At 42.2% G+C, this 25,988-nt stretch overlaps 1 protein-coding gene across 1 annotated transcript; it reads left to right on the top strand.

Moving 5' to 3' along the window:
• Positions 1 to 1,688: 1,688 nt before the first annotated feature.
• Positions 1,689 to 25,981, top strand: RFX7 (regulatory factor X, 7; the record flags this gene model as incomplete). Its single annotated transcript, XM_009875794.1, has 8 exons — positions 1,689 to 1,715; positions 9,655 to 9,737; positions 10,528 to 10,650; positions 16,731 to 16,847; positions 19,540 to 19,624; positions 20,211 to 20,418; positions 22,960 to 23,255; positions 24,206 to 25,981. Coding segments are annotated over exons 3-8 (2,592 nt in total), but the record flags the coding sequence as incomplete, so codon positions are not given.
• Between the last annotated feature and the right edge of the window lie 7 nt (positions 25,982 to 25,988).

Below are 25,988 nucleotides of genomic sequence, written 5' to 3'. Positions count from 1 at the left end.
GCATTAAGCTATCATGTGAAGCCATAGCAAAGGTGTAGGTACAAAAATGGGCACGTGTGTGTCTGAGGAGTGCTGTGTGGGAGAGGCTGTGGATCTGCAGCAGCACAGGGGCAGGAGGTGCTGGGGTTATGGAGTCCAGGGAGAAGGAGGTGCTGCTGGAGCAGCCGTCTGTTTCAGCGTGGCTTTGGGTCGGAGGCAGTGGTAACTTCACAGCAGCCGGCTTCTGTGCTTGGTGTCCTTTGACTTCTCTAGTAAGACGGTGGTTTTTGAAGGTGAGGTGACATCTGGGTTCCCTTCTTCAGCTGCTACAGTAGATGCAAGCCTCTTCCGTGAGGCAAGGAAAAGTTCCCGTTTTACTGTCTGTAGCATTCTCACAGCTTTGCTTTACTCCTTCCTTGGTGTTCCTGAGTGTCCACCCATCTGATTATCTTCTCCTACAAAAAGTCAACTGAAGTAGATGTCTGCTGATGTGTCTACTTTAGTGGACTTCTCCTATGTTCTTACCTGTTGAAATTTTTTATTGTATTCCATCAGTAAAGCATAAACAGTTCTTGTATGGAAGGGGCATCAGTATTAGCAGGTTCTGACAAACAGATTTGAAGACTGTCTGGTTTGAAAATGAGTTCTGTAAGAAGCAGGACAATGAAGCTCCTTTGAGTGTCTGGTACTGGTTCAGTACCAGATGCTGGTTCAGTAGCTTTGCTTCCTATTACCACTGCACACTAGAGCTGTTTGGTTTGGGTTTTTCTTGCTTATGATTTTAGTAAATCTATTGGATTCGTTACTTGGTCTTTGTATGGTCTAACACCTGTACAAAAGTAAAATAACTGGAAATTAGATGTTTTGTTGTGTAAACAGGAAATTGAATTATGTTTTATTCTACTAGGAGAAGAATCACTCCCTGAACTCCAAAAAATGGTTGTTAGTGCTTCTTCAGTAGATGTCCAAAAGAAAAAGCACTTTTTTTTTTTGCGTATTAAAGCTCCTGCTCACATAAGGCATGTGAAATACAGCACCCTTAAGAAACACAAAAGCTGCTTATGGATGTGTTTATATGAAGTATAATAAGTTCCATACTGTTTGCACTCCTTGGCACATTTACTAAGGTCATTTATGGCATACTTTATTTCGGTCTCCACCCAATGTCTTCTTAATAAGCCAACTGGGAGGTAGTGAGGCTAGCGTGGAAAACTCCTAAGTTGCCAGTAGGATACCAACTGTCTGCTTTGTAGCAGCTCTTTGGAAAGCTAGAAATAAATGCCTTGAAGTGGTGGGATTTACTGAAGCATGGGGAGAGGGGGGTGTTAATTGTGTTTACAGATGAACAAGTGAAATGCATCTGAATTGTGGAAGAGCTTACAGTAGAAGTAGTGACATCCATCCTGGCTGCTTTGCAACTCGTGATAATAGCTCCCAGTTGCAATGATATTTCGTTTAAAAAAAAAAAAGTTTCTTTTGTGTAAGAGCAAAACAGCAAGAGTTCTAATAGACAGTTAAGCTAGGGTGACTTTCTACAAAAATATAGTCAGATGAGTATTCTTCCATAGACTAATGGGATATTTTGTAGCAGGAGGTTAAGTGTGTTTGCAGTACAGTGGTAGAAATTCTAATGTGTAATATTTTTGTCATTGCTGTTTATATTAATTCAAAATTTCTATTCTTTCTCTTCCCTCATGTCTAGCAAAACTGTACAATCTAAGGTGGACTGCATTTTGGTAAGTACAACTCCAGAATGCTTTTTAATATTTAATAACCTGCAAGACCGAAATAGATGGCTCTGGAGACTGACAGCTGTTCTGAAGCCTTTCCTTAGCAGTGCTTTAAGGTACTACCACTAAAATGTGATCAAAACTAGTTCCCATTGCCGAAAAAAATCCATGATGTGAATTTGGTGGGGTTTTTTTCCTGTGGAAGTTGTTGCCAGCAGCAAGTGGCTATGACTACCACTTGTAGAACTGTCAGAGTCCGTACAGTACGGAACGGTGACTTACTGCTTTTGTAAGCGTGATTTTATTAAATGCATGATTATGTGTTGCATAGATCAGAGTATGTGAGAAGCTGATCATGCCTTCAAGTTCCATTGCTCTTTAGGCCTTTAATGACAATGATTATTGCTTTTGTTGTTTCCTTGAAACAGTTAATTCATGGCCAGTATTTCATTTTAAGGAAGGAACTAGATTGAACTGCAAGTTTGTACAAAACCTCTCAGACTGATGTCCCTGTCTGTGAAACTCTTGCAGGTGTCATAATGATCAGATTTCTGGTTTGGTTTTTAAAATCTTACTAACCTCAAAAGTTGCGCACCATCTCCTGTACCTTCCCAGAAATGTGCAACGCTCTAGGTCCTGTTAGCTTTGCTCTACTACAGAGGACAGAGGGAATATAATTTTTTGAAGAAGGAAAGCCCCTGAAATGCACAAACATCATCTTCCTTTATGCATTAATATAACAGAATCTAGGCAGTAACAAGATGCAACTTCTGGGAAGCAGATAGCTCACACTAACTCAGAAAGAGGTTTTATTTGTTTGCTTTTAGTAGTGAGCAGGTTGCCAGTTTCTTTAAATCAGAGTCTGAGTTCGTAAATCTTAAGACTAGAAGGAACTGCTTATTCTGACTTTCTACCTTCGGCATTTCATCCAGAAGTACCAGTGGGTAAGATGAAAAGATGACACAGACAACCATCTGGATAATATCAAAACAGAATCTGTTCAGCTGTGTGGCTGAGCTAAATAAGAATACTCTGTGAAGTCAGATTATCAAAGGCTAATTCAGATGGGATTGAACTCTCTTTGTCTTAATTTACTGTGCTAAGAGGTTTAAAGTATGCTGTATCATTCTATTGCAAACAAACTTCGGACCCAGTTTTGCCTGTGCTTAAATTCTTGGATGCGTTCAACTAAAATAGCAGTGCAAAATGTCATTATTGTCCGCTTTGTTCCTCACTGACATTTGTGGACACAAAGATTGTAATTTTTTGTTTATTTTTTTTGTATGTGAGTCTTCAGTGGCAAAAAGGTAAATTGTAAAAGTGCACTTTTTGTGGTGGAGTAGGTGTTCCTAAGTAGCATCAGAGAGTTAGCAGATAAGTAGGAGGTTAACTGGTCATCTGCTTCTTGGAAATCTGTTTTAAGAAAATGGAATTACACTAGGTCAGTTCTTGCATTAAATTCCGCAGATTTGTGAACCTAGGGAACTGAGGTAGGGATTATCGGTTTGTGTGAGCCCATTGGTGTAAATCTTGTGCATTGGATGGACGAGCTGGATGCAAAGCAGTCTCCATAGCTTGACTTGGAACAGAGCAGCAGTGTCCTGATGGTCTCATTTTCTGAGGAGTCCTGTCAGCAGTGGAAAGGCCACTCTAGGTTAGCAAAGGTAGATCCAAAGCTGTTCAGGTAGTTTAAAAAAGAAAAATCCAAGATCGGAATAGTTTCAGGAAATAAAACTGGCAAAATGGTGTCTGCATGTTTACATGCTTTTGGAAAGCTGTGAGCTGCAAGATGGTCTCTACATGTATGTTAAACTGCAAGGCTGTGACTCTGTGGCTCTGAATAACTTGTTTGGAGCTTCCTTGCAGCCCTGCTCAGTTTTGTCCTGCAGAAGGTAGATGAACAGGTTGTCTTTCTGGGAAAGTATATAGGTTTGTCAGAGCGGTCCTGTGGCTGGGATACCAGCTTTCCGCAGAGTCCGACTCCGAGCTCATGGGCAGGTCAGAACATTTCCTTTAAGTGCCCATTCTTACGTGTGTGGTTCGGGGCCTTTGAATCAGTCTCATGAAGCATAATGGACAATGTCTGTCCCTTGTCTCCCTTTTGTTCTAAGGAGGAGATTTGGGACTAGCGTTCAGTTACTTTGGGAAGTGCTGATGAGCCTTAAAGCATTTAAACTTGATCAGTTTGCTAGCAGACTTAAAAGAAAAAACCCCAGTAGAGAAAGCTCATACTGTGCTTGTTGCCGTTTGCGTCTGGTAGCACAAGTCGCAGCTGTGGCACGCGGGGCTGTACACGAATGCTCTTTAGCACACAGACTGCCTAGTTCAGCACGGGATAGCAACAGAGAGAGAAATAATAAGAAGAAATGGAGAATAGTCTTTGTTGGTGGAGGTAGCTAGGAGCAGAGGACAATGGAAAAGAGCTGATATAAGGGCACTGGGACTGCAGTTACTCATACAAGAGACCATGGTTGTCTGCCTTTGCTTGTTACGCTGCACCACTTACATGTGACGTACTGTCAGTTTTTGGAAGATCATAAGAAAATCATTGTATACTGTGCAGTCCGAAAAAGATAATTAGCAAGAATTGTGGTGTAAACAGCCATTAAAAATTCATTATAACGTCTTTTTAACTGTAGTAAACATGTCTAGCAGTAGATCCTCTTATGACTTCACTTGTTATATTTGTTGCCACATACGAAGTGAACTCTTGAACCTGATTTTTAAAGTGGCGCACTCCTTGAGAAGGTTTTGGTTTCCTTCCATAGTCCTCTGAACAGAGGTCAGTGCTGGTGAGAGAGCACTGTATCTATGGCCATGAAAGCCAAAGCTGCTGATGGCCAGAGCGTGAGCAGCTGCGGTGTGCGAGATCTCTTGAAGCACGATGTTCCTTGGCCCTGCTGCAGAGAGGGTGGTCGCCTGTCACTTGTCTTTGGCCCTACAGGACACGGGCAGAAGCTCTGCGACTCTTTGGCAGCTGTGCTTGAACACTGCCAGTACAAAGCTGCCACGTGTTTTTAGGATTTGTTTGGAGTATTTAGCACCTGAAATATGTTTCCACTTCTGTTCACATAAAGCATATCAAATGTGTTTATTAGCAGCTTTTTAGAATAGTAGCTTCTGTTTCAAGTATTAGCTATTTTCTGTTTTGATCATATTTCCAACAAACCATCTGACCTTAAGCAAATTATTTAACCTTTGGTTCTTGTTTCTCGGTTCATAAAGTGGAGAGATGATTGCTTGACTGCTTTGCTATTCTTGGTTTGGTTGATAAATAATAGATGTTTGTTCTGCTGAAGTATGACAGGTTTTAGAATGGATCTGCCCCAAGGTGCGAGTTACATTGCCATTGGCATAGCCTTTTTTACTTCAATTAGAGTATAGTTATCTATAAATACTCAAAACATGGACAGGAGTATTAGGATCGGTCCATGCTCTCTAAAGTATCAGTCTTGCAAAAAGCTTGCAGCAGTGCCGCTGGCCTTCATCCCCTCTTCGCCAGAACTTGAGGACAGAAATAACCTGTAATTCTGCCTTCATTGTGGAAACAGGAAATAGTTCAGATTTGAATGCCATTTTTCACTGTGTTTCTCACTGTGTTTATATAAAGTTTGCCATGACAAAATAGTCTCTTCTTCAAAACAAGCCAGAAAAAGCACATTACTTGAAAATGTCCCATAGTATTTGCTTTTGACGGCTTTAGGATGAAGCTTTGCTGGTGATTGTGACCTGATGGTCGATGAGCAGTGAGAGAAAACGAGATAGAGAGAACCAGTCCCCCAAGGTCAGGAAGCCTTAAGTGATGTTGTGTGATTCTGGATGTTCAGATCTCTGGGTTCTCTGGTTCAAGCTGGAACATAAATAAACTTGGTGTTTCCTGTAACACAGGTTAAGTCCTTAACCACATTCTGTGTTGAACCAATCTTTTTGTTAGTTTGTGCTGTGAAAAGTTTCATTGTCTAGTTAGTGCCTCTCACAATGGAACCAGATGTCAAAACCAGCTATTTTCATTTAAAAAAGAAAAAATTCCACAACATTTTGCCCATCCTGTTTTATTATATAGCTGTTTATTTTCTCAATCAAAATGCCTGTTAGAATAATTAAAAAAAAAGTTGCATCTGTTCCTAAGAGATCCTTGTTCTGTGTCTTTCTTAGCAAAAGGACAGATCCATTTGGAGCAGATCTGCGTGGTCACTGATACCACAAATATAAATGGATCCCTGGTTTAATTTGTTCGCTGCACATTTTGTGCATTGCTTTAGGGAACTGTCTGTATTTGGTAACTGTCAAAACAAAAATATCAGAGATTTCTGTTCCTTCATATGTTACTGAAAATCTTTGCTTAGCTGTGACTTGAGATTTCTAATTCTTTGTCCTTAGTTTTTATGTCTCAGAATATAAGATCATTCAGATATTTTGAGTAGTTGATATATTTTTGGCTAAATGAGAGCCAAGTTGTGAAAATAAGTATGAACATTGCTTGCTCCCCATCTTCACTGAATCTTCCTTTATTTAATGTGATTCTGATCATAGGAGATAAATATAACGTGTGAAGACCAAGAGTAACAGAGGTGGTGCTTTGTGATGGCTTTACACCTCTCTCCAGCAAGCAGTTTAGCGCTCTCATGCATTTTCTTAATGCAGCTTCCAGAAATATGGTTTATAAATAGCCTTTGGAGAATTAGACACTCTTCATCTGATTTGATAGAACCAGTCAATCAAGGTCAGCAAACTTCAAGCTTGTTTTTCACTTAGATCCTTTTAAGTAGTGAAAAAGGATTCCCCAGACATTTTACATTCTGCATAGGTTCTTTAATGGGCTGCACAAAGGGGAGTTTGTCCAAGATGATGCCAGAATCGCAATCTTCGTTTTGATGCTGTGATTCTTTTCCACTCTATTGACCTATTTTTTTTCCACACTATTGACCTATTTGTGGGGGGATGGCGTGGAGAAAATTTCTAGTGAATTTTTTGTTCTTGTTTCTTTTTATTCGTTTCCACACACATCCAACTTACCACAAAAAAACCCTGAGGGTGAATGAATCTTTTTATCTTCTTGGTCAGTAGGCCAGCTGAAATGTGCCTTCACTTTCCCAAATTTTTTTCTTGTTGCATTAAGAAATTTGACATTTTGATACTTTGACCAGCTGAAGGTTATTACTGAATTCACAGACCTTTAGCACTGAGAACTGGTGGATGTCAGCTGAGGTTGAAGAAGAGATAGTACTTACCGAGGTTGTAAACAAAGTGTTGAGAGATTTAGAAACATTTAGAGAAAGTGACCTAAACAGAACATAATGTACAGCAAATTTTTAAACCGAACAAAACATGTTTCTTGAATCTACTTGCACGAACTGTCCCACTCCATCCCTTCCTTTCCATTTCTTCAGTTTTAAGGTGATTTTCTCTAAATAGATTCAGTCTCATCTAATAAGCTTAGGTTTATCTAATTACCACCCAGGTAGGATTACCTCGGTGAACTGGCTGTGACTCCTGGCTGTGTGTTAACTTCTCTCGTGCCTCTCTGGGGCTTCCCTGCAGCCATGGCTGCAAGCTGGAGGAGTTGTGCTGCCTGGGGCCAGGGACAGAGAGGAGTGGATTTTGAGGGAAAACAGTGAGATACCATCCCTGTCCAGCTGCTTCCGCTGCGGATATGAGAAAGCCATAATCCTCAGCTGCTTCAGCTCTAGGGGTGCAGTTCTCCAGACGAGAGAGTTACTGGATCACTTGCATCCTTTGGAAAAGGCTCTGCTAACATAATCCCGGTCAATTGGTTTTTCAACACGTACATCAGTGGGGGTTTTGGAGTTGGTTCTGGTTTTGGGTTTTGATATTTGTTTGTTTGTTTGTTTTCATTAGGGGGTTTGACATGTGGGGCCTGTGTAGTAAGCAGAGCAGGACCCTTCCACACAGCCCCTTCCTTCTGCCGGGGCACAGCAGGCAGCTGAAGAAGGCGCCGAGATTACTTTAGTGGTTTGGGTAGAAGGTTTAATGTTTCTTCTAAAACCTCACCCTTTATGTCGTACTCCAGCATGTGAGATTTCAGAATGGGAGGGTGTCTTCCACTTCAGTGTCAGAATCATTGGGGTTCTTTTTGTTTTGCCTGGGATGCGGCTTTTGCCGCGTGGATTAGTACTCACCATGTGAGTTGATCTCACCCAAACTGCATTCCTTGGTGTGCTGCTTTGGCAGTTGCTGTTTAAACAAAAAGCAGCTAAGTTCCTTGAAGAAGAGGAGGTCTAATAAAGAAGTGCAAATTTTCTTGCTGCTCAATTTCTATATTTTCGTAAATAAATGATAAATTTTCTTTAAATTCTTTCTCTGAAGAACATTGCATTGATCTTTTCCAGAATGCGTTTGTTAAAGGAGAACCTAGCAGTCCAAACGCTGTGGTATATGCATGAAAGGAGGAACAGAGAATTTGACAAAATGTATCCGTTAAGAAATACCTCTCTAGATATTTGGTGATCGGAGCACCACTGCTGTGTAAGCTGCTGTAGAGCTGTGCAGAAATCGGTGTCAGCAAATTGCAGGAGTTTGCCAAGAGAGAAAAACAATCCCAAACAAATGTGGTTTGCTGCAGCTTATAAAAGCAGCAAATCCTGTGTCTGTTACCTGGCTGCTGGTAGAAGTGTTTCTCTTGGCTCTGAGAACGTCTGTCGCGTTGCTGATGGCCCAGTTCTGCGGAGCTGTTCTGCGGTGGGCTCAGACGGCAGGGACCGGGCAGCCCCTGCGCGCTCCCGGCGCCTTCCCAGGCAGCGCATCCCACCCGGCCCAGAGTCCGGCACCGGCTGGGGGACCCGTGTGCTGGGTGCAAAGCCTGCAGCAGGAGGTGGGAGCTCACGTCTCTCGAGTACCACTGCCAGGTCTGTGCCGGCTGAAGCGGGGTGGGTCTGGACGTGACTGGGGCAGGTAGGGAGCCCCAGTTTGAAGTGAAGTTTAGGTTTTCAGTTTCCTTGCTTCCTGCTCTGCTCGTTGCTGAAGTAGACAGCCAGGTCTCACTAGCTATTAGCCCCACTCTCTTCTCTTCTTTTTGGAAAAGGTTACGTTGGCAGTAAGACACCAGTAAAAGAAAAAAGAATTAACTGTAATCCCTTAAAAAGGGATGACATGAGTCCTTGACTCTGTCCTGATGGTGCACCACCTCGCATCTTGCTTCTGCAGCATCGTCCTGAAGGAGAACCCATCTATTCCTTGCTGGCTTTCTTTTGTGCTGCTGCTGAGCAGGCCTGAGCATGTTACCAGAACTGATTTTCATAGTGTTTGTAAGTCTGTTGCTGATTTCAGTTGACTAAAATCTAGTTTGTGTGGGCAATCACTGATTGCAGACACCAGGTAAAACCTCTCCTTGTGTCTGATCCTCAGTGGGTAGCCTCTGGAGGAGGAGTCCAGACTGAGTTTCATGTTAACTGGAAGGGTTGTCTTTGAAAACCTGTTCAATAACTCTGATTTCCAAAAGAAATGGAAAAATGCGTATGTATATACATATATTTTTGCAAGGTCTTCATTAAAGTCTGTGATGCTTAACTGTTAATATATAGTGGATCACAGCATCAGGTCTGACATCCTATGTCATTACAGCATAGCTGCTTTTTTGATGCTACTTTCTCAGAGGTGCCTTGTGTGCTCTGAGAAGATAAAGTTTTCATGTTACTTGTCTGGTTAGAGAAACGATCCGTTATTGACATTTTTCCGGATTCCACTTTCGTTGAATGTGAGTTTTGTAATGGTGACAAATGCTTTCTAGTATGTGATGGTGTGTAAATAAAATAGAAGATCACATTTCTAGTCCCAGAGTGCTTAAAGTTCTATTCTTTCACAGAAGTAAATATTTTCTTGTTTAAAATTGTATTATTTAGGAATACACTGTTGGATGACAGTTTTTAGCTGTCAAGCTCAACTCTTATTGTTGATTTTTTTAACCAAAATACCTTTGTTTATCTAGCAAGAAGTTGAGAAGTTTACAGACCTAGAGAAACTCTACCTCTACCTTCAGCTGCCTTCGGGTCCCAACAATGGAGACAAAAGGTACGTGTGTGAGTGTGTAAATGTGAGCAGCTAGTACTGAAAACTTCCAGTGGCACTTACCTTCCCATTCACATCATGTGTTTAGTAGCAGGAGTCTTTATTAAACGTTAAGGACTCTTATTTTCCTGAAAATAGTGTAGTTTTTGTTGTTTTTTTTTTAATCTCTGGAATCTTTAGCGCATGAATAGCTTGTAAACATAAACCTCTTAAAACACAAGAGTCCTTAGAGAAAGTGTTTTGCTTTTTGTGTAGGAAGTGATGATACAGCAACATGAATATGATGGTGGGGGAAAAAAGGAACTAATGATATTTCTGGTAATATTTTTTTTCAACTAAAGTTCTAGAAGACCAACCTGTAGACTACAACATCACAAAACTAGCATATGTTCCCAGCGAGATGGTTATAGGCTGGCAGGTGCCTACAGGAGCACTCTGAGCATCTGCTGGGAAGAAGTGAGGTGTTTCCCAAGGGCAGGTGGCTGATGGGGCAGGGGTTTACAGATGGTCAGTAAGGAACAGTACAGGTAAGAGGGGTAGGAGGTGAGCTCTCACCCATTGCTATGTACTCGTGGCTGTGTATCTGTCAAGAACTGGAGTCTCTTTGTTAAATTGTGGATGAAAGAGGGAGGTAACTGCTGCCCACGCCTCACGGAAGAGCTGAGTGTGTGAGGTACGGGCCCGTGTTGTCTCTGGGGTCTCTCCACCTGTATAGGCAGACAGCCATTAAGTCTTGTAACTGAGGGGGACCATGGAGTGGAGTCTTCATTGGCACTGCTTTTTCTTTCACTAGCGATCAGATCTCCATGTCATCCAGCCGTGCCCAGCAGATGCACGCCTTCTCGTGGATACGGAACACCTTGGAAGAGCACCCCGAGACATCCCTTCCCAAGCAGGAGGTTTATGATGAATACAAGTGAGTGCTGCCGAGCTGTGACCATACCTATGGCTGTAGCTGTCACAGATAACTCTGTGCCACTGGCTCTGCAGTTGCTCCACTGATGCGCATGCACAAGGGCACGTAGCAGAACAAGGCCTTATATGCTAATGGACTTGAGAACGTACTAGCTGACAGGAGGCAAACTGTGTTCGTTACTTCTGCCACTGAAGATAAGACTGTGGTGTTCGAATTGTGCGTTACATGTGCTGAAGGAAGGATACAAGTATTTCTTAACAAATACCTACCTGTGTGAATATTTTTTCTTTTTTATGGACAGAGTGGTACAAGTAAAAAGCACCGGTTATTATCTTAGAGTATGTTTTGGTCTGCTTGTATATCCATTTGGATATGACTGCCTTAACAAGGATGAGGGGTTGAATTGTTCCTCCTGGAAATGCAGCTGTTTTGCACATAAGGTCTAGTCCACCACACCTTTCTTTCCAGAATAATGCATAAATATTGGACCTTCCTGCAGCAAACCTGATTTCCACAGAGGCACAGTATATCTGAATATGTATGAAACCAGTAACCAAGGCCACTGTGAGTCTGTGTTGTCAAGTCTCAAAGCTACCATGTAACGAGAAAGCGATTAGAAGCAAGGGAGAGGGAGCTGTCTGACAGAAGTTGGATTTGAATTCATTTACAGAACATTCCCCACGGGGGGTGGGGTGGGGGAATAATCATCCTCAGCCCAGTTGCCTGAAGATGAATAACAGATTTGTGATCTAATATGAATATTTCCATAATCTGAACGATTACAGTAATTTGCAGCAAGCTGAATCCCTTCACCTCTGAAGTGCCTACAGGATTCAGCCCTTAGTAATTGTTATTGCAGAATTGTCTTCTGCAGATGTCTCCTTTTAATTAACTCTCTCTGGTCAAGTTTTTTACTCTGACTGAGCTGAAAAATGATGGCAGTCGCTTGCCTGGGGTTGATAAACATGCACACACCTATTTCTGAAGTCTCACCATAGACTGGAGCGGTGACGCAGCCTGGAAATATAGCCAATGGCACCGACGTACTGGGGTGGCCAATCCCCGAGCAGCAGCCGCTCGCGCAGACACAGCAACAGCGGCAGCTGCTGTGCGGGAAAGAGATAGAAGCGTTATTCTTAAATATATTTCTTATTAAATAATTTATGGCCTGCTTCAGCAACAAATCTGCTTGGCTTCCATGCTGTGCCAAGCTGCAGATGCCCGGAAAAATCATCATCTACAGATTGTGGAGTGTGAAATTTGGATGGCTTTTGTGTGTAGCTGCATCAAGTATTTGTGTATTGTATTTTTTTTTGTAACAAAATAAGGGTGGTAAGCAAAATATCAGGAAAATATCAAATGTTTGGAATCTGTTCTCCTCTGAAAGCATCTGTTCTGTTTTTAAAACATTCGGTTTCTTTCAATATTTTCATGAGTTATTCTTGCACACCAACGGAAAAGTAGTCGTGGAGTGGGAGGTGGGGAACAGGCATATAAATAGATAAGAGAGTCAGTTTTGATAAACCATTTTTCTTCAGGGTGTTAAAACCACTCCAAACTCACTTCTGTCCTATTAACAAGTTACCATTTCTTTCCGTTGTGTGCAAAGATGGGTGTTGCCAGAGTTTACAGTGAGGAAGCTTATGCACTCTGCATGTATACGTCAAAGTTCCAAGGCTTCAGAAGAGTGCCATGTCATACCAGCATTGCAATTCCTGATGTAAATTTTGGTCAAAATAAGTCTTGCAAAACTAGTGGGCTTCTCTGTTGCTTTTCATATGTGTTGGTTTTTTTTCTATGAAGAGAGAAAGACAGAAGCTTGCACTCCACACAGGTCCACCATGGGCAAGTGTTGATCGTGTTTCCAGCTCCTCCACATTTCAGTAGCCTCTTTTTCAACATGGTGACTCTCCTTTTTGTTTCCTTGCCCTTTTTACTTGTGAATTCACATCTCTTAAGTGGATAGAAGTGAATCCCTTTTGAAAGGGAAGAAATAAATGAAAAAATGCATCATAATGTAATTTGGTAGCACTTGGGAAGCTTGCAGCTGAATTTTGGAAAGGTAGGCAGGAGTTAGTTCACCTCACCTCTCTTGTTGGTGCTGTAATGTGGCTTACACTGACTGAATACACTGGGCTGTAAGAAACTGTGTTTGTGTCGGGCACACATGGCTCTTCTGCCAGCTCCCTCTGGCAGTTATGGGGGAATACAGTTTGGAAAATATTACGGGGACTCATGGGGAGCTGTGGGGTTACCTGGCCTGCAGAGAATGGGTGCTGCTTCCCATCAAGTCCTTTCAGTGTTTTCTTGTAAGTCAATTTTATTTGAGTATCTTGTCACTGTTTGCAAGCACCCTTCTGGAGGCAGCTAGGTGTAGATTTAGCTGAGTTTAGAGAATTAGAATTTTGAGTTTTAAGTGCAGTCCTGCAGTACTTAGGCAGACAAATCCTTATTTGCCCACAAAATCACTTGTTGAGCCTTCAGTAAACACTTGGGTCCTCTTACTGTGTTTCTACTGCAGTGATGCAAAGAATGTGATTCCTATTTAAATTTGGTGCCATGAAGGTTCTTGATATGCTCTATATGGCTTAGGAGGTCTTTGAATCATCCTGCATCTCTTTCTTTTAGTCTATATACCATTAATCCTTGCTTTACTCACTGCTGAGCCACTTGATGCTGCCGGATGCATAGATTACGTGCACTAAGTGTTAAGAATGTTAACCAACAAGTTAGGAGAAGAATATTCAGAAGTTAGCACAGGAGAGGGTGGTAGGTATAGGAATACCATGTCTGTTCAACAAGTGAAAGACAAAAGACACATACTAATCTTGTTAGATAGCACTTAATAACCAATGTTTTTATATAAAACTCCCTGATAGGGACAGGAGGTGTTGTAAAGTCCAGTCTTCTGTCATAAGCAACTACCTATCTATTCCTTTTAAAACCTGATCAAACTCCCTCTAAAGCAGTTGTTGGCCACCTCTGCTACAGCTCTTCAGAGTCTGACCTGTAGTTTTGTTTCTGTAATGGTTTTCAGACGTACGGTTTCCATCCTGCCAGATTTTTAGGACTCATTAATGTGCCAGCATTGTTCATCATCTAAATGAGAGCCTACCTCTTCCTAAGATTCTTCGCTGTAACCCATTTTTAGAGACGAGTTGTTAGGCCAGACTGGATAAGCAAAGATGGTTTTTTTGTTTCGTACAGTAGATTCTTTATCATTTGCTGTTTCTAATGGTTTATCTGCCCAGGAAGCTATGTAAGCTGGGCTGCATAGCCTGTCTTCATTGGCTTTTTGGTTAATCTCTTTCTGTGGTTTAATTCAGGTGCACTCCCAGTGTTTTTTGTCTTGATTACGTTTAATTCAAAGATCATACCAAAAAAAAACCCAAAAAGGCCTTTTCTCCTTATGTAGGAGAGCTTTGCACAAAGAAACAAGCAACGGCGTGTCTGTTGTCATTCCTGTCTCTGCGCAGACCTTCCCTCCCCCCATCTGTTTCCCACCCACCCTTCAAATAAGCAAAACAGCTCCTGGGCTCAGCAATGTGCCAAGAGTGCAAGTAGCAGAGAGAAGAGCTTCAGGGAAGAGACTCCTGGTATGTGTTGTCAAGTCAATGAGAGACCACAGATGGACATGGAGGGTTCTCGGCTGAGCCAGGAGGAGGAGGGGCCATGTGAGATGATCTGTCTGAAAACTGAAATTACACGATAATAATAATAGCTCAGAAATCACAAGCTAGCAGGAGCTGCCAGTATAGATACGAAGAGACCATCTAACTGTATGTTTTGCTGCTAGCAAGTAATTGTCTTGAAACAGATGTGCCAGACTGAAGGAATGGATTTCCCCCCCCTTTATTTATTTATTTATTTTCTCCTAGGGAGGGGATCATTTTAACTTTAAAGATGATTGATTGGTAGGTCCCTAATCCTACTATTCTGGTGGCATATTTTTTTATTTTGTTCTACTGACATTGTTGAGTTTGAGTCAAAGATACTGCTGACTGCGGCAGAGAAATTCAAAGAGCCCTCCTTTTCTTGCTAGTTGAGACTTAAAGTCCTATAATCAGTGTCAGTAAGCAACAAAGACCCCACCTTTAAGGAATTTTCAGAGCAAAGTTAAAATCCATTGGAGGCTGGCAAGATGCAAGGGGGAAAAAAATCCCAACAAAATGTGCAGGGATCTATTGCACATAAAGCAATGTCTGATTCGTAAGCAGGTGCAGCGAGGCAGGAGAGTTATTCCTTTGTATTAACTTCAAAGTGGCATATCCAGAATCCAGATTCTGTGACGGACATGCACTGAGATGAAATATGTTGGTATATAAATTGGATAAAAACCTTCTGGATCTCCCATAAAGAAACTAGACTAGTGGCTGACTATACACCTGGTAGTAGGCAACATCTCCTGGTTTGGCCGGAGTAGCCTGGTAGCTGGGAAAAGTGGGTGTACTGAAGGGAAATGTCAGAACCAAATAGTGTAAATCTTGCTGATTGTCTTCAAAATCAGTACATTTGTGTTGGTGCTTTCCAAGGGGAGCGTGCCTACACAGAGCCAAGGTAAAAGCAGCGGATACTTGCTCTGTAATAACTAGTATTTTTACAGAGAAAATAGATGGCGGTGGGTGTGTCTCAAGAACTATATACTGCTCTCTGTAGAGCTACGGTTTTCAGAGAAGAATTTTCGACTGGCCTTCTTGGGGTGCAAATGCTTTTGCTAACTGTTACTGTTTTTACTAGGTGGTGCTGGGAGTAAAACATCTGTTTCAGGAGCGCTGTTTTTTCTTTCTTTTCCCTTTATGAGCTGAGACTTGTTTGCGTGTATGTACCTGATTACAGTAGCAGGCAACAGGGTGAGTGAAGTTACTGATGATGCCCGCACAGGCTCGTGTACAGGCACTTCTTTTCTGAGGCAGGTTGTTACTGTGTATTGCTGGTAGGACTTCTCATGGGAAAGGAGGTCATTGCTGTCTGGCACTGACTCTGTCACTGCGGGAAATCTGAATAAGAATGCTTTAACGTGTGGTTTGGGCCTTCGCACACTAACATCTGTGAAATACCACAAGGCTCTTGAACAAAGACATTTTTGCAGCCTTAAGCACTTGCTGTGTAGAAGCAAACCTTCCAGAGCAGTTCCCAGTTTTCTTCTCTGCTTTCACATGTTTATGATTTTCCAGAACATTCACATTTTGCAGCAAAATCGATGATTCTTGTTCTCCGCCTCTAAGATATTTTAAAAATATCTTAGATGTTGAAACATCTGAATAGATGTTGAAATAAAATTCCTTCTGCTGTTTTTGAGAACTGAAGATGGATAATAGGGCCTGTTTTACAGGAATAATAAACTTAGCAAAATAATTGCCTTCCGTTGCTTCATTCCCCTGAATCATCAGGTTTTATACTCAGTCATGCAAAGAGCCTTATTTTCAGAGGCAGTTGAAGTCTGTTAATTTAGGACTGTTAATGAATGTAAGGACATCTGTAATTAAGCAGATGTCATAGTTCAGTAGTGATACAGGGGTAAGAGGACTAGGTCCTCAGTGTAGGTGAAGCTGGTTCCCTGGGAAGGTACATTTGATTAAATTCTGTTCTGTAAGGCTCTATTAAGTTGAGGTTGCATAGGCAGAATCTTCCTCTGGACAGTGCCGAAGCTCTTACCTACTGCTTTTCAAATATTCCTGCAGGACCTCAGGCTTTACCACATTCAAGCTGTTCTTCTGGCTAGAACAATGTCTCTGCGTTTAGTCTGTCCTAAAATAAGTGAATTGAAACATACGCTTCAAACTAAGTTGTGGAGTAAATCTTAACGGTGCTCTAGATAATACCACTACTTGTTATGTCTCCAGATGACTTGTCTTTGAACTCAGTGGAGAACAAGGCAAAAACTATGATATTAATAGCTCTGTTTATACATTTTTAATGCATTCAGTTCGTTGTGGATAGCTTCATTAATGTTAAATGTGGTTCTAAATATGGATGGGTGTGAGTGTTTTCTTTGGAAAACCTTTGATGGAGTTGAGCATGCAGGCTGGCCTCTTGTGTTAACTTTGATTCCATTCACGCTTTCTTTCTCTTTGTTGCAGGAGCTATTGTGACAATCTTGGCTACCACCCATTAAGTGCTGCTGACTTTGGAAAGATCATGAAAAATGTCTTTCCAAATATGAAGGCCCGTCGTCTAGGCACAAGAGGCAAATCAAAATATCCTTTACTAGAACGCTTCTTAGTAGCTTTTTTCTGCACTTGCTTGGAGAACATCTGTCATTACGGCTTAACTACCAGCTAAATGTAGAAGTAATGTTAAATGAAAAATGCAGACACTTTCCCAGTGTTCTTGAAAAATTATTTATTGCAGTAGCGTTAGGTTGCAAGATAGAACCTTTGGAAACAAGCACTTAAATTTAGGTTCTGACGCTCAGTTGTCACAGCAGCGAGGAATCAAAGAAGCTTTATCACTGAGTGCAAAAGGAGATACTGGAATAAAGGAACTTGTCTTGCATATGTGCAGTAGATAATGTTTTATTGGTAATACAGCACAGAATTATGATAACATTTCTTGGTTTTGTATTATAGTTACGCACACCAGTGATATGAAAGTTAGCTGTAAAGCCAAAGATCCTTCTTAAGCTGAGCTACAGGTATTTTAAAAACCTGCCTCTCCTCAACCTTTAGTATTGCTTGAAAGAGAAGAGGAAGCTGGGAACTTATGACAAAAGCTGATTTCAGACTTGGAAGGCATGATCCCAGCCTGGTCCTGCTGTCAGACTGCTTCCTTTGCTGCGTGGTGCAGGCTGCCTCAGATAGGAAGCACAGTTCAGAGCAAGAGCTTTTAGGACAGGGAGCGATGTCTTTCTCTCCACTGCACAATTTTGTTTCCTGTGCCCAAAGCTGGAATCCATCTCCTTGCTCCCTGTGTCAGGGAAGTAGTCCATCCCAGAGGGTGTCCAAAGACACTACCTTGTTTAACTGTAACTCAACACAAACCTTTAAGAATTTAAAAAACTGATGTTGTCATACTGTCTCTAGATGTAATTGTTACAGGCAGAACTATACACAGATCTTGGAACAGATTAGTTTATCAGTTAGTAGGCAGCCACTGTGAAGAATTCAGGGCAAATCCTATGCAAAAGAGTCTGCTCGTGCCAGTGGTGGTTCTGCTGCTTCAGTCTAGGCGCAAGAACTTCTGCTAGGAGAGAAATGCAGTCATCAGCGCTAAAGGCTACAAGGACGTGCATTTTTCTCAGCTTTTTCTGAGACCGAGCTGTAGTTTTTCTAGTCTTTAGCATGCTCAGGTCTTCCATTAAAAAACAAAAACTGGCAGGAATTCTCAAAGTATTTTTTTCATCAGCGAGAATTTTGTCTTTTCCAAGTTGAGAATTACATTTTCCCTTGAGTATCCTTAGAGACCGACATGAAGTAATGTAATACCTGCTGCGTGCCCCAGGGCCCACTCCTGCTCCGGTCTGATGTGCTGGGTAGACTAAGCCACTGCACTAAGCAGAGGAGGGGGAGCATTAAAAGGCCGAAAGGCATCAAAGTGCTTGTAGACTCTAATTAAAAACTACGCAAAAGAACGAACAGTAGTGATAGGGGCGCACTGTAGTACTGACATTTGCCATGGTCTCACTTGAAGCATGCACTGAGAGAATTAAATGCTAGTGAGCAGCCCAGAGTTATTTGTCTTCCATAGAGGGGAAAAAAAAATCCTTCCATGGAGTAGTAAATGGAGAAGTTTTGCACTGGTTAAATTGTTTCATGAAATAGTGTTGGATTATCTGGCAATGGAGTCCCAAACTTAGCAGTGATGTTTTGGTTAGAGCTAGGGAAATTTTAAGAAAGAAATCATATGATGTAATTGTAGCTTTACCCAGGGGATCTCTTTCAGTTCTATTTCCTAAGTTTCTAATTCAGAATGATTAAAACATGACCTTTTCTTACACTTACCTTAACACCTAGCCTATTTACATTTTTTTTACTGTAATTATGCTCCATCCAGATTAATGCAAGCAAATGCAGACTCCGTGGTCTAGGAAGGAGAAATGCAGACATATGTACAGAATTTGAAATATTAGTGATCCTGAAAAGGATTTGTGTATCACAGAGAAGAGACACTTCATGTGAACTCCCAGAATAATGCTGTGGAGAGGAAAGAACGCTGTTTTGATTTTTAGACCTATAAACAAGTGAGTAAGAGTAGTGGAGGGAGGAGTATATTTTTTTGTACTGATTTGATGAGATCGGTATAAGAACAAATATGATTATTTGGGTCCATATTTTTACAGAATAATTACCTGTGGGTAGGGAGAGAGCCACACAAAAATTGTGTGAAATCCTAAGAAGAAAGGTCCTCATCACTTTATCTTGTCTTGGGGAACTTGAGTTTGTGGACGTCCCTTCAGAGAAGGAAATGTCAGGAAATTTAGCGAAAATAGGCAAAAAAGAACAACTCATAATAAAGTAAAACCTAAATTTGAGAACACCTTTTTTTTTTTTGTAGTGGTTAACTTTGGGAAGTGCGTTCCCTGTCTCATTTTAGGCTTGGTTTAGGAAGAAGGTTTAGTACAAATTTATGTTAATGATTTAAATATAGAGTAGATAATTGAAACTACTTGGCATGGTTTAGTGGTTCTTCTAAGTCAAGTGAAATTCGTCATGGCCAGCGTCACGTTCTCCTCTGCAAAGACAGAGAAGCCCAGTGATGTGCCCAGGAACACAGCCACTTCTAGGTGCTTCATTCTGCCTGTCTGGGAGACGACCGTAATGACAGTCATTCTCAGATCTGTTGTTGGGTTTGCTTATAAAGCTTATGAGGGGGTATCAGAGGAATTGCTGCCCTTGCCTCCTATCCTCCAGCTAACAACTAGAGACGCTTTAGACCTTAATTCTTGTTCACATATTGCTACAGTGGACTGAGGAAGAAGGCTTTTGTGCATATGCCAACACTGCCCAACCTTGACTTTCATAAAACTGGAGATGGGGTATGATATGTACTTGCATACTTGTATATACTTCTGCAAATTAGCGTTCTGTTGGTTTTCTGTCTAAAGTTTTCAAAACAAAGTGCTACATAGTTTTAAAGATTTTTCTTTATGATACTTATATTCTGAATCATTTTTTGACTTCTTTTGTAGAGCTAAGAATAATTGCAGTACGACTTAAAAAACTAATTTAGGAGGTGAAGCAGACTTTTTCAGTGTTGCCACCCATAAGCTATATCTTTTGAACTCTGATTCTGTTTTGGTTTTGTTGTGTTTTTTTTTTTTTTTAAAGTCAATGCTGAGGAAGAGGAAACCCAGTGACAGCAGCAGTTCCTGGGTAGCAGTGGCTGCTGAGTTGATGGCTTCAGATGCAGGAAATAACCAGTAGATTAACGTTAAGACATTTCATTTTTAGGTGATACTGGCGTGTTGATCTCATTCTCCCGACTCCATGAAAAACTGTGATCATTTTTACTCTGTTTTTTGTGTGTATCTTATCATAATTTGCTCTCTCTGTTTTTGTTTTTATGCCTTAATGACCCTTAATAATTAAAGTAACCTTTCCTCCTTTGTTTGTTTGTTCTAGTTGGATGGGGCAGAGCCGTCTGGGCAGCTGCAAAGTGCGGATGAGGAAGTCGTCTCTGCGGCCTGCCGGCTTGTTTGTGAATGGGCCCAGAAAGTGCTGAGCCAGCCTTTTGATACAGTCTTGGAATTGGCTCGTTTCCTTGTCAAAAGTCACTATATCGGTACCAAGTCAGTGGCAGCTTTAACAGTAATGGCAGGGGCACCAGCAGGTAGATAACTTCATGTGGAAGCAATGAAATTGGGGATCGTTATTTTTAAAGAGCAGTAACATTTTGGTTTGAGGAAGCACTTCAGGGAAATCTTTAAACACTGCCTCTGAGCACTGAGCCTGCATTTATATGCTTTTAGTCTGCATTGATGCAAATTACTCTTCTTTCTGGTAATCTGCATGGGTAAAGAGACCTGAAAATAAGCAGTGGTCTCAGGTTTAGCTTGTCATTCTCCCATTCCTCCGATGAAGACCTGGTCTCTTAAAGCACTTCAGGGCATGTGAGTAATTGTGCAGAATTTATGTGCTTTGCTAGATCAGGAGTTTGGTGCCAGTACAGTGCTGGTTTGTAGACAAACTGCTGGTGTAGCTGTGTTTCTGTCTGATAACTTGTCCTAATTTGGAAACAACTGTCCGTCTTAATTTTCTCTCCAGAGCAGATTTTCTTACAGGCATTTCTGATATGTCAGATGCAGATTTTCCTAAGATGTTTGATCAGTGTCAGGTAGTACAAACACGTCAGCTGCTGCTGTTATTGATCACATTAGAAATAAGGGCTTGAGGGGCATTGAGAGGGGCACGAGAGCCTTCTCCAGGGACAGTTATGTGACTGAGATTGCAGCACCTGATTTCTACTTTTCAATAAGGATTGGGGTAAAGAGGAGAGTTGTTTTGTATTTTGCCTCATCAGATGAATTCCTGTTCTCTTCAGTCTCTGGGAAGGCATACATCCGATATGATGGTTTGTACATCTACTTCTGTGGGTTTTGTTTCCCTCTTCATGCTCAAAGTCAGTCAATAATCACTTTTCTTCTTGCGGCTTTGTGGATGAAGTAAATTACAAAAATTAAGGACGAGAAGGGAACTGCAGGTGCACAACATGCCTCCCAGACGTCCCTCTGGGAGGTTCTGCTTGGGCCCATCAAGCAAAACGTGTTTGGATCAAGGCAGATCTCTTTGCTTGAGACAGGCGATTTCAGATGGAAGCTGGTGGTCAGCATTGGGGTGATCTCCTGGATCACGTTCTTTCTCCTTCCAGCTCTCTTTCCTGTATTGCAGCTTGGGACTGACAGATGGCAGTGGCAGCTTTTGTTGTCTGTATGCTGCTTTTTTACTTGTTGCTTTGCTTCATTGTTTCTGCTTGCCATGCTGCTGGGAGGAATGCTACGTATATGTACAGCTCATGAACTCTCACGTAGCTTCTCCTCCTTCCTTCAGGAGAGGGTGGTTTCCTTCAAGGAAAAGGGCAGTTATTTCCAGTGCATGCCTCTGTGGCCTGGGTAGTAATTTCAGGAGACGTTCTTCCTGGAATAGCAAATAAAATATTCCCATTCCTCTTTATTGCAAGGAACTACAGCATCTCTGCATTAACTGAGCAAAAGCAAGTGTTTATCCTCAGAGAAGGTTTTTGCTCGTGAGTGTTACTTGCCTTCACTACTCGGCCCACAAAGATGAATTGTTTTCCAGTAATTGTAATATATTTGGGCATTTCACTGCTCTGTAAATAAGTGATTGTGGAAGTGGAGACATTTTGTGGTGTTCAGGCTCCCATGGTGCATGCAGACTGCTGCTCAGAGGACGGGCTCCCAGATCACAGTTCCTGAGCATGTACTGGTTGTCTAAAAGCAAATACTTGCCCTGAAATGGCGTTGATTAATTTATAATTAAGAGTTATCTTTAAAACTGAAACCCGTGAAGTGTAAATGAAACTGTGTTAAAGCATTTCTGGAGGGGCAATTCAGCAAGGTTAGCTGGTCACTGAGAGAGCATGCTCATCTGCTTGCTTGACTGGTAGTAAACAAAAGATCGTAAAAGTGGTGTGATGTGGAAAGGGAAATTGGTACGAGCTGCACAGATGAGACTGCCTACCTGTTGTTCTCCCTGGAAGCACCACTTGCTTGCTTGTGATCAGCGAAGGCATTGCTCCCAGAAAAAAAGGGTCTTTCATTCTAATTTCGATAGTTTTTTCACCTTTTTCTCCGTCTTTTTTTTTTTCTTTTTCCCTTACGTCTCACAGAGATGGTCACACAGAGGGTGTGGTCCATTCTGATATTAGATGCGTTGTGTTTAATGCCTTGGCCGTTAGATGATGACTGTTTAGAGCTGCTGCTCTGTAACACAGCTTTCTGGAAAGATTTTTCGTTTTTAAAGTGGACTTAGACATTGGAAACAAAAACATAGTAGATGAATTTTAAAGGTTCCTCTAAAACATGTCCGCTGCCCTCTACTGTCAGTTAAATGAAATGCATTTTTTGGTTGCGCTAATGCAAAAGTTGCAATCTGAGATCACTAGAAATAAGATGCCAGCACATAGTATTTTAGCAGCTGATGCCTACCTTGTCTAGCAGATAGAGATTTTGCCACAAATGTAAAAAAAAAAATGAAACGCTGAATAGATTTGAGCATGAAGTGGATGGGAGCACCTCATGGAGGAGATGTTCCCAAAATAGTTGCGGAGATGCCTGCCATGTGTTCTGTGTGGTTAGACACAGAAGTGACACTACAGCAGACAAGTTCCAATTCATTCTTGTTCTTTTTTCAGGAATAAAAGGGATCCCCCAGCCTTCAGCTTTTATACCTACTGCTGAAAGTAATTCCTTTCAACCACAAGTGAAAACTCTGTCATCTCCTGTTGATGCCAAGCAGCAGCTGCAGCGTAAGATCCAGAAGAAGCAGCAAGAACAGAAACTGCAGTCTCCTTTGCCAGGAGAGTCTCCAGCAAAGAAGACAGAAGGGACTGCAACCAACGGCGTGACCAACATATCTAATGGAAGTCCTGCAATTCTGTCTCCTCCACCTATTGGCATTGTAGTGGCAGCTGTCCCCAGCCCGATACCGGTAATGTTCTCCAGCAGTTCTCTACAGTGACCACCTTATGAAAAGGTTATAAATTGCCAGGAACTAAGCAGTGGTGCCAGTGGGATAGGAAAACGGATTCAGTTCAAAGGCTTGAGGCCCTTGATACTTTTGTGTCCCAATGACCACGTTATACCACGTGAGTTATGGGATCAATACAGAGGCAACAGAATTCTGATCACATAGCATAGGCTGAGTTTGTCTCTGAAGTCATTGACAGTGGGATTTCAGCTAGCAATAGTTAAGGTTATACGTGGGAATAATTGCCCTTGAGATGAAGTGTAACCAGACAAGAGAGCTGATACCAGTCATGTGGGTTGCTAAGTCCTCAGTGTGGAATCTAAACTGCCTGTCGGTGGCCTGGCACATTTAGTGACAGCAACAATTTTATTTTTGCACAGATGTCTGTAGTATGGAATGCATTTGTCTTTCAAACATACAAAACTGGGCTGGGGAGGAAGGTTATTTGTGTTTAAAATGTTAGCCGTGTTGTGGATTTCAATAGGTAAGCCAGTTTTTCTGCCTGATAGTGGGTTTGTATTTAACTAGCTTTTGAAACTTTAACAGTGAGCAGTGTTTTGAACACTTCTCCTCCTCTTTAACCTTTTTCTGTCTGTCTTTTTGTTCCGTGTGGGGACGGGTTGTATGAGAATGACCCTTTCATTAGCAGAAAAGCAGACTAGTGTGTAGACCAGTGCCTCATGCCTTAAAAATTGAGGCCGTGTATCTGTCTGCCAGTTGTTAGGCAGACAAATAGAAATTGTGTTGTATAGAATCGAAGAGCTTGTTTTCTTTCAAGCTGCTATTCACTAGCTCTGATGTATTGAACTGTGTTGTCCTTCAGCTTTGAAATGCTTGGGGATGGGGGAGTCTCTCAGCTTCAGGGACTTCCTTTCTTCATCGCCACACCTTTTCTTTTTCTCTCTCTGCAGGTGCCAAGGACCAGGCAGTTGGTGACATCCCCAAGTCCTATGGGATCGTCTGATAGCAAGGTCTTGCCGCTCAACGTTCAGGTGGTCACTCAGCACATGCAGTCAGTCAAGCAGTCACCAAAGACTCCCCAGAATGTTCCCGCCAGCCCAGTTGGTGACCGCTCTGCCCGGCATCGCTACCCGCAGATCTTACCGAAGCCAGCAAATACCAGTGCTCTCACCATCCGCTCTCCCACGACGGTGCTCTTTACAAGTAGCCCAATCAAGACTGTTGTGCCAGCTCCACATGTGAATTCCTTAAATGTGGTAAAAATGACAGCAATATCTCTCGCCCCAAGCAGCAGTAGTGTGCCCGTCAAACAGACGCCTTCAGTTAGCAGTAGCGCAGGAGCAGTGGAAGAAGGGAGGACTGGTCCACAGATCAAAAATGGATCTGTTGTTTCACTTCAGTCTCCGGGATCCAAGCCTAGCACTGTTGTAGCTGCACCTGCAGTCAAGATCAAAATGGAACCAGAAGCATTGCTAGATGAGAACTCAGTACAGGGCCAGGAGAACTCTGATGTGTCTAAATCCATAAAGGCAACCCCTGACCTGCCTCCTGCTCAGCTAATGAATTTTGAGGTTGCAGCCTTGAAGGTTTCAGCGGACGATGTCGTGGAGGCAAAACCAGTTAAGGGCTGTGATCAGGGAGCTGAAGAAACAGGGACCAAATATAAAACACAACCTAATGAGATCACACCAGTTTCTTCAGCAGGCAATAATCAAAGTACTCTAAAGCTCTCACTTGCCAGTCAAAACTTGTCCAGCACCAGCATTGGTTCACCTCCTACTGGTGAGTCTGCGATTAAAGACAAAGCATGCACTAAGAGCCCCAGAAAGCGACAACCTTCTGCAGTTCAGGATTCCCAGGTACCGCCTGTAAAGAAACCACTGGTGGAGCAGCTTTCAGCTGGTAATGCTATGGAAGGTCAAAAAGCAAACAGTGTTAAGAAGTCTCCAAAGGTTGGATCCTTAGCTAACAGCGACAATACAGCAACGCTTGCTCAAGTTCCCAGCGAGGTACCTGTGAAGGTACCTGTACCTTCTGCAGCTGCAGTAAACTTAGCGGATCTTTCTTTGAGCACCAATTTAAATCCCAGCGATGCTGCTTTAGGACAGCAGCTCGTGTCGGTGTCCTCTCCAGATATAAAGGTAAAATTGGAAGGAAACATGTTCATCATAGAAAATGATTCAAAATCTGATGGCAGCTTTAACTCAAATGCGTGGCACCACATCACCAAAACCTCCGACTTCGCATCTGTGAATTGTGAACAGCAGCAAGACATCAGTGTTATGACTATTGCAGGGCACCCTGGCTCCAGTGACTTGCAGGAGTCGGCGTGGGAGGCGGTGCACTGCGAAGGCCTCCAGCCGGACGTGTACAGCCAGCAGCTGCAGAGCCAGATCCAGGACTCCTCCTTGGGCCAAATACAAGCACAGTCTTCAAATCAGTTACCTCTGCAGTCTGAGCTGAAAGAGTTTGAACACACTGTCCCTCAGTCAAATGAAAACTTCTTTTCGTTTGATGACGACCTTACCCAGGACAGCATTGTGGAGGAGCTGGTGCTCATGGAGGAGCAAATGTCCATGAATAATTCCCATCCTTACGGTGGTTGTCTAGGAATGGCGCTTCAGAGTCAGGCCACAGCTCAAGGAGCTCCCGTGTCATCTCATCCAAGCAGCGCGCACTTTTACCATGCGATCCATAACAACAGCACTCCGATTCACACTCCCACTCCCACCC

The sequence above is a fragment of the Apaloderma vittatum genome, unplaced genomic scaffold (assembly GCF_000703405.1).
Source record: "Apaloderma vittatum isolate BGI_N311 unplaced genomic scaffold, ASM70340v1 scaffold45068, whole genome shotgun sequence".
In the NCBI taxonomy this organism is placed as follows: Eukaryota; Metazoa; Chordata; class Aves; order Trogoniformes; family Trogonidae; genus Apaloderma; species Apaloderma vittatum.
Note: the sequence above shows the minus strand (reverse complement) of the source record. Positions and strands in the feature narration are given on the sequence as shown.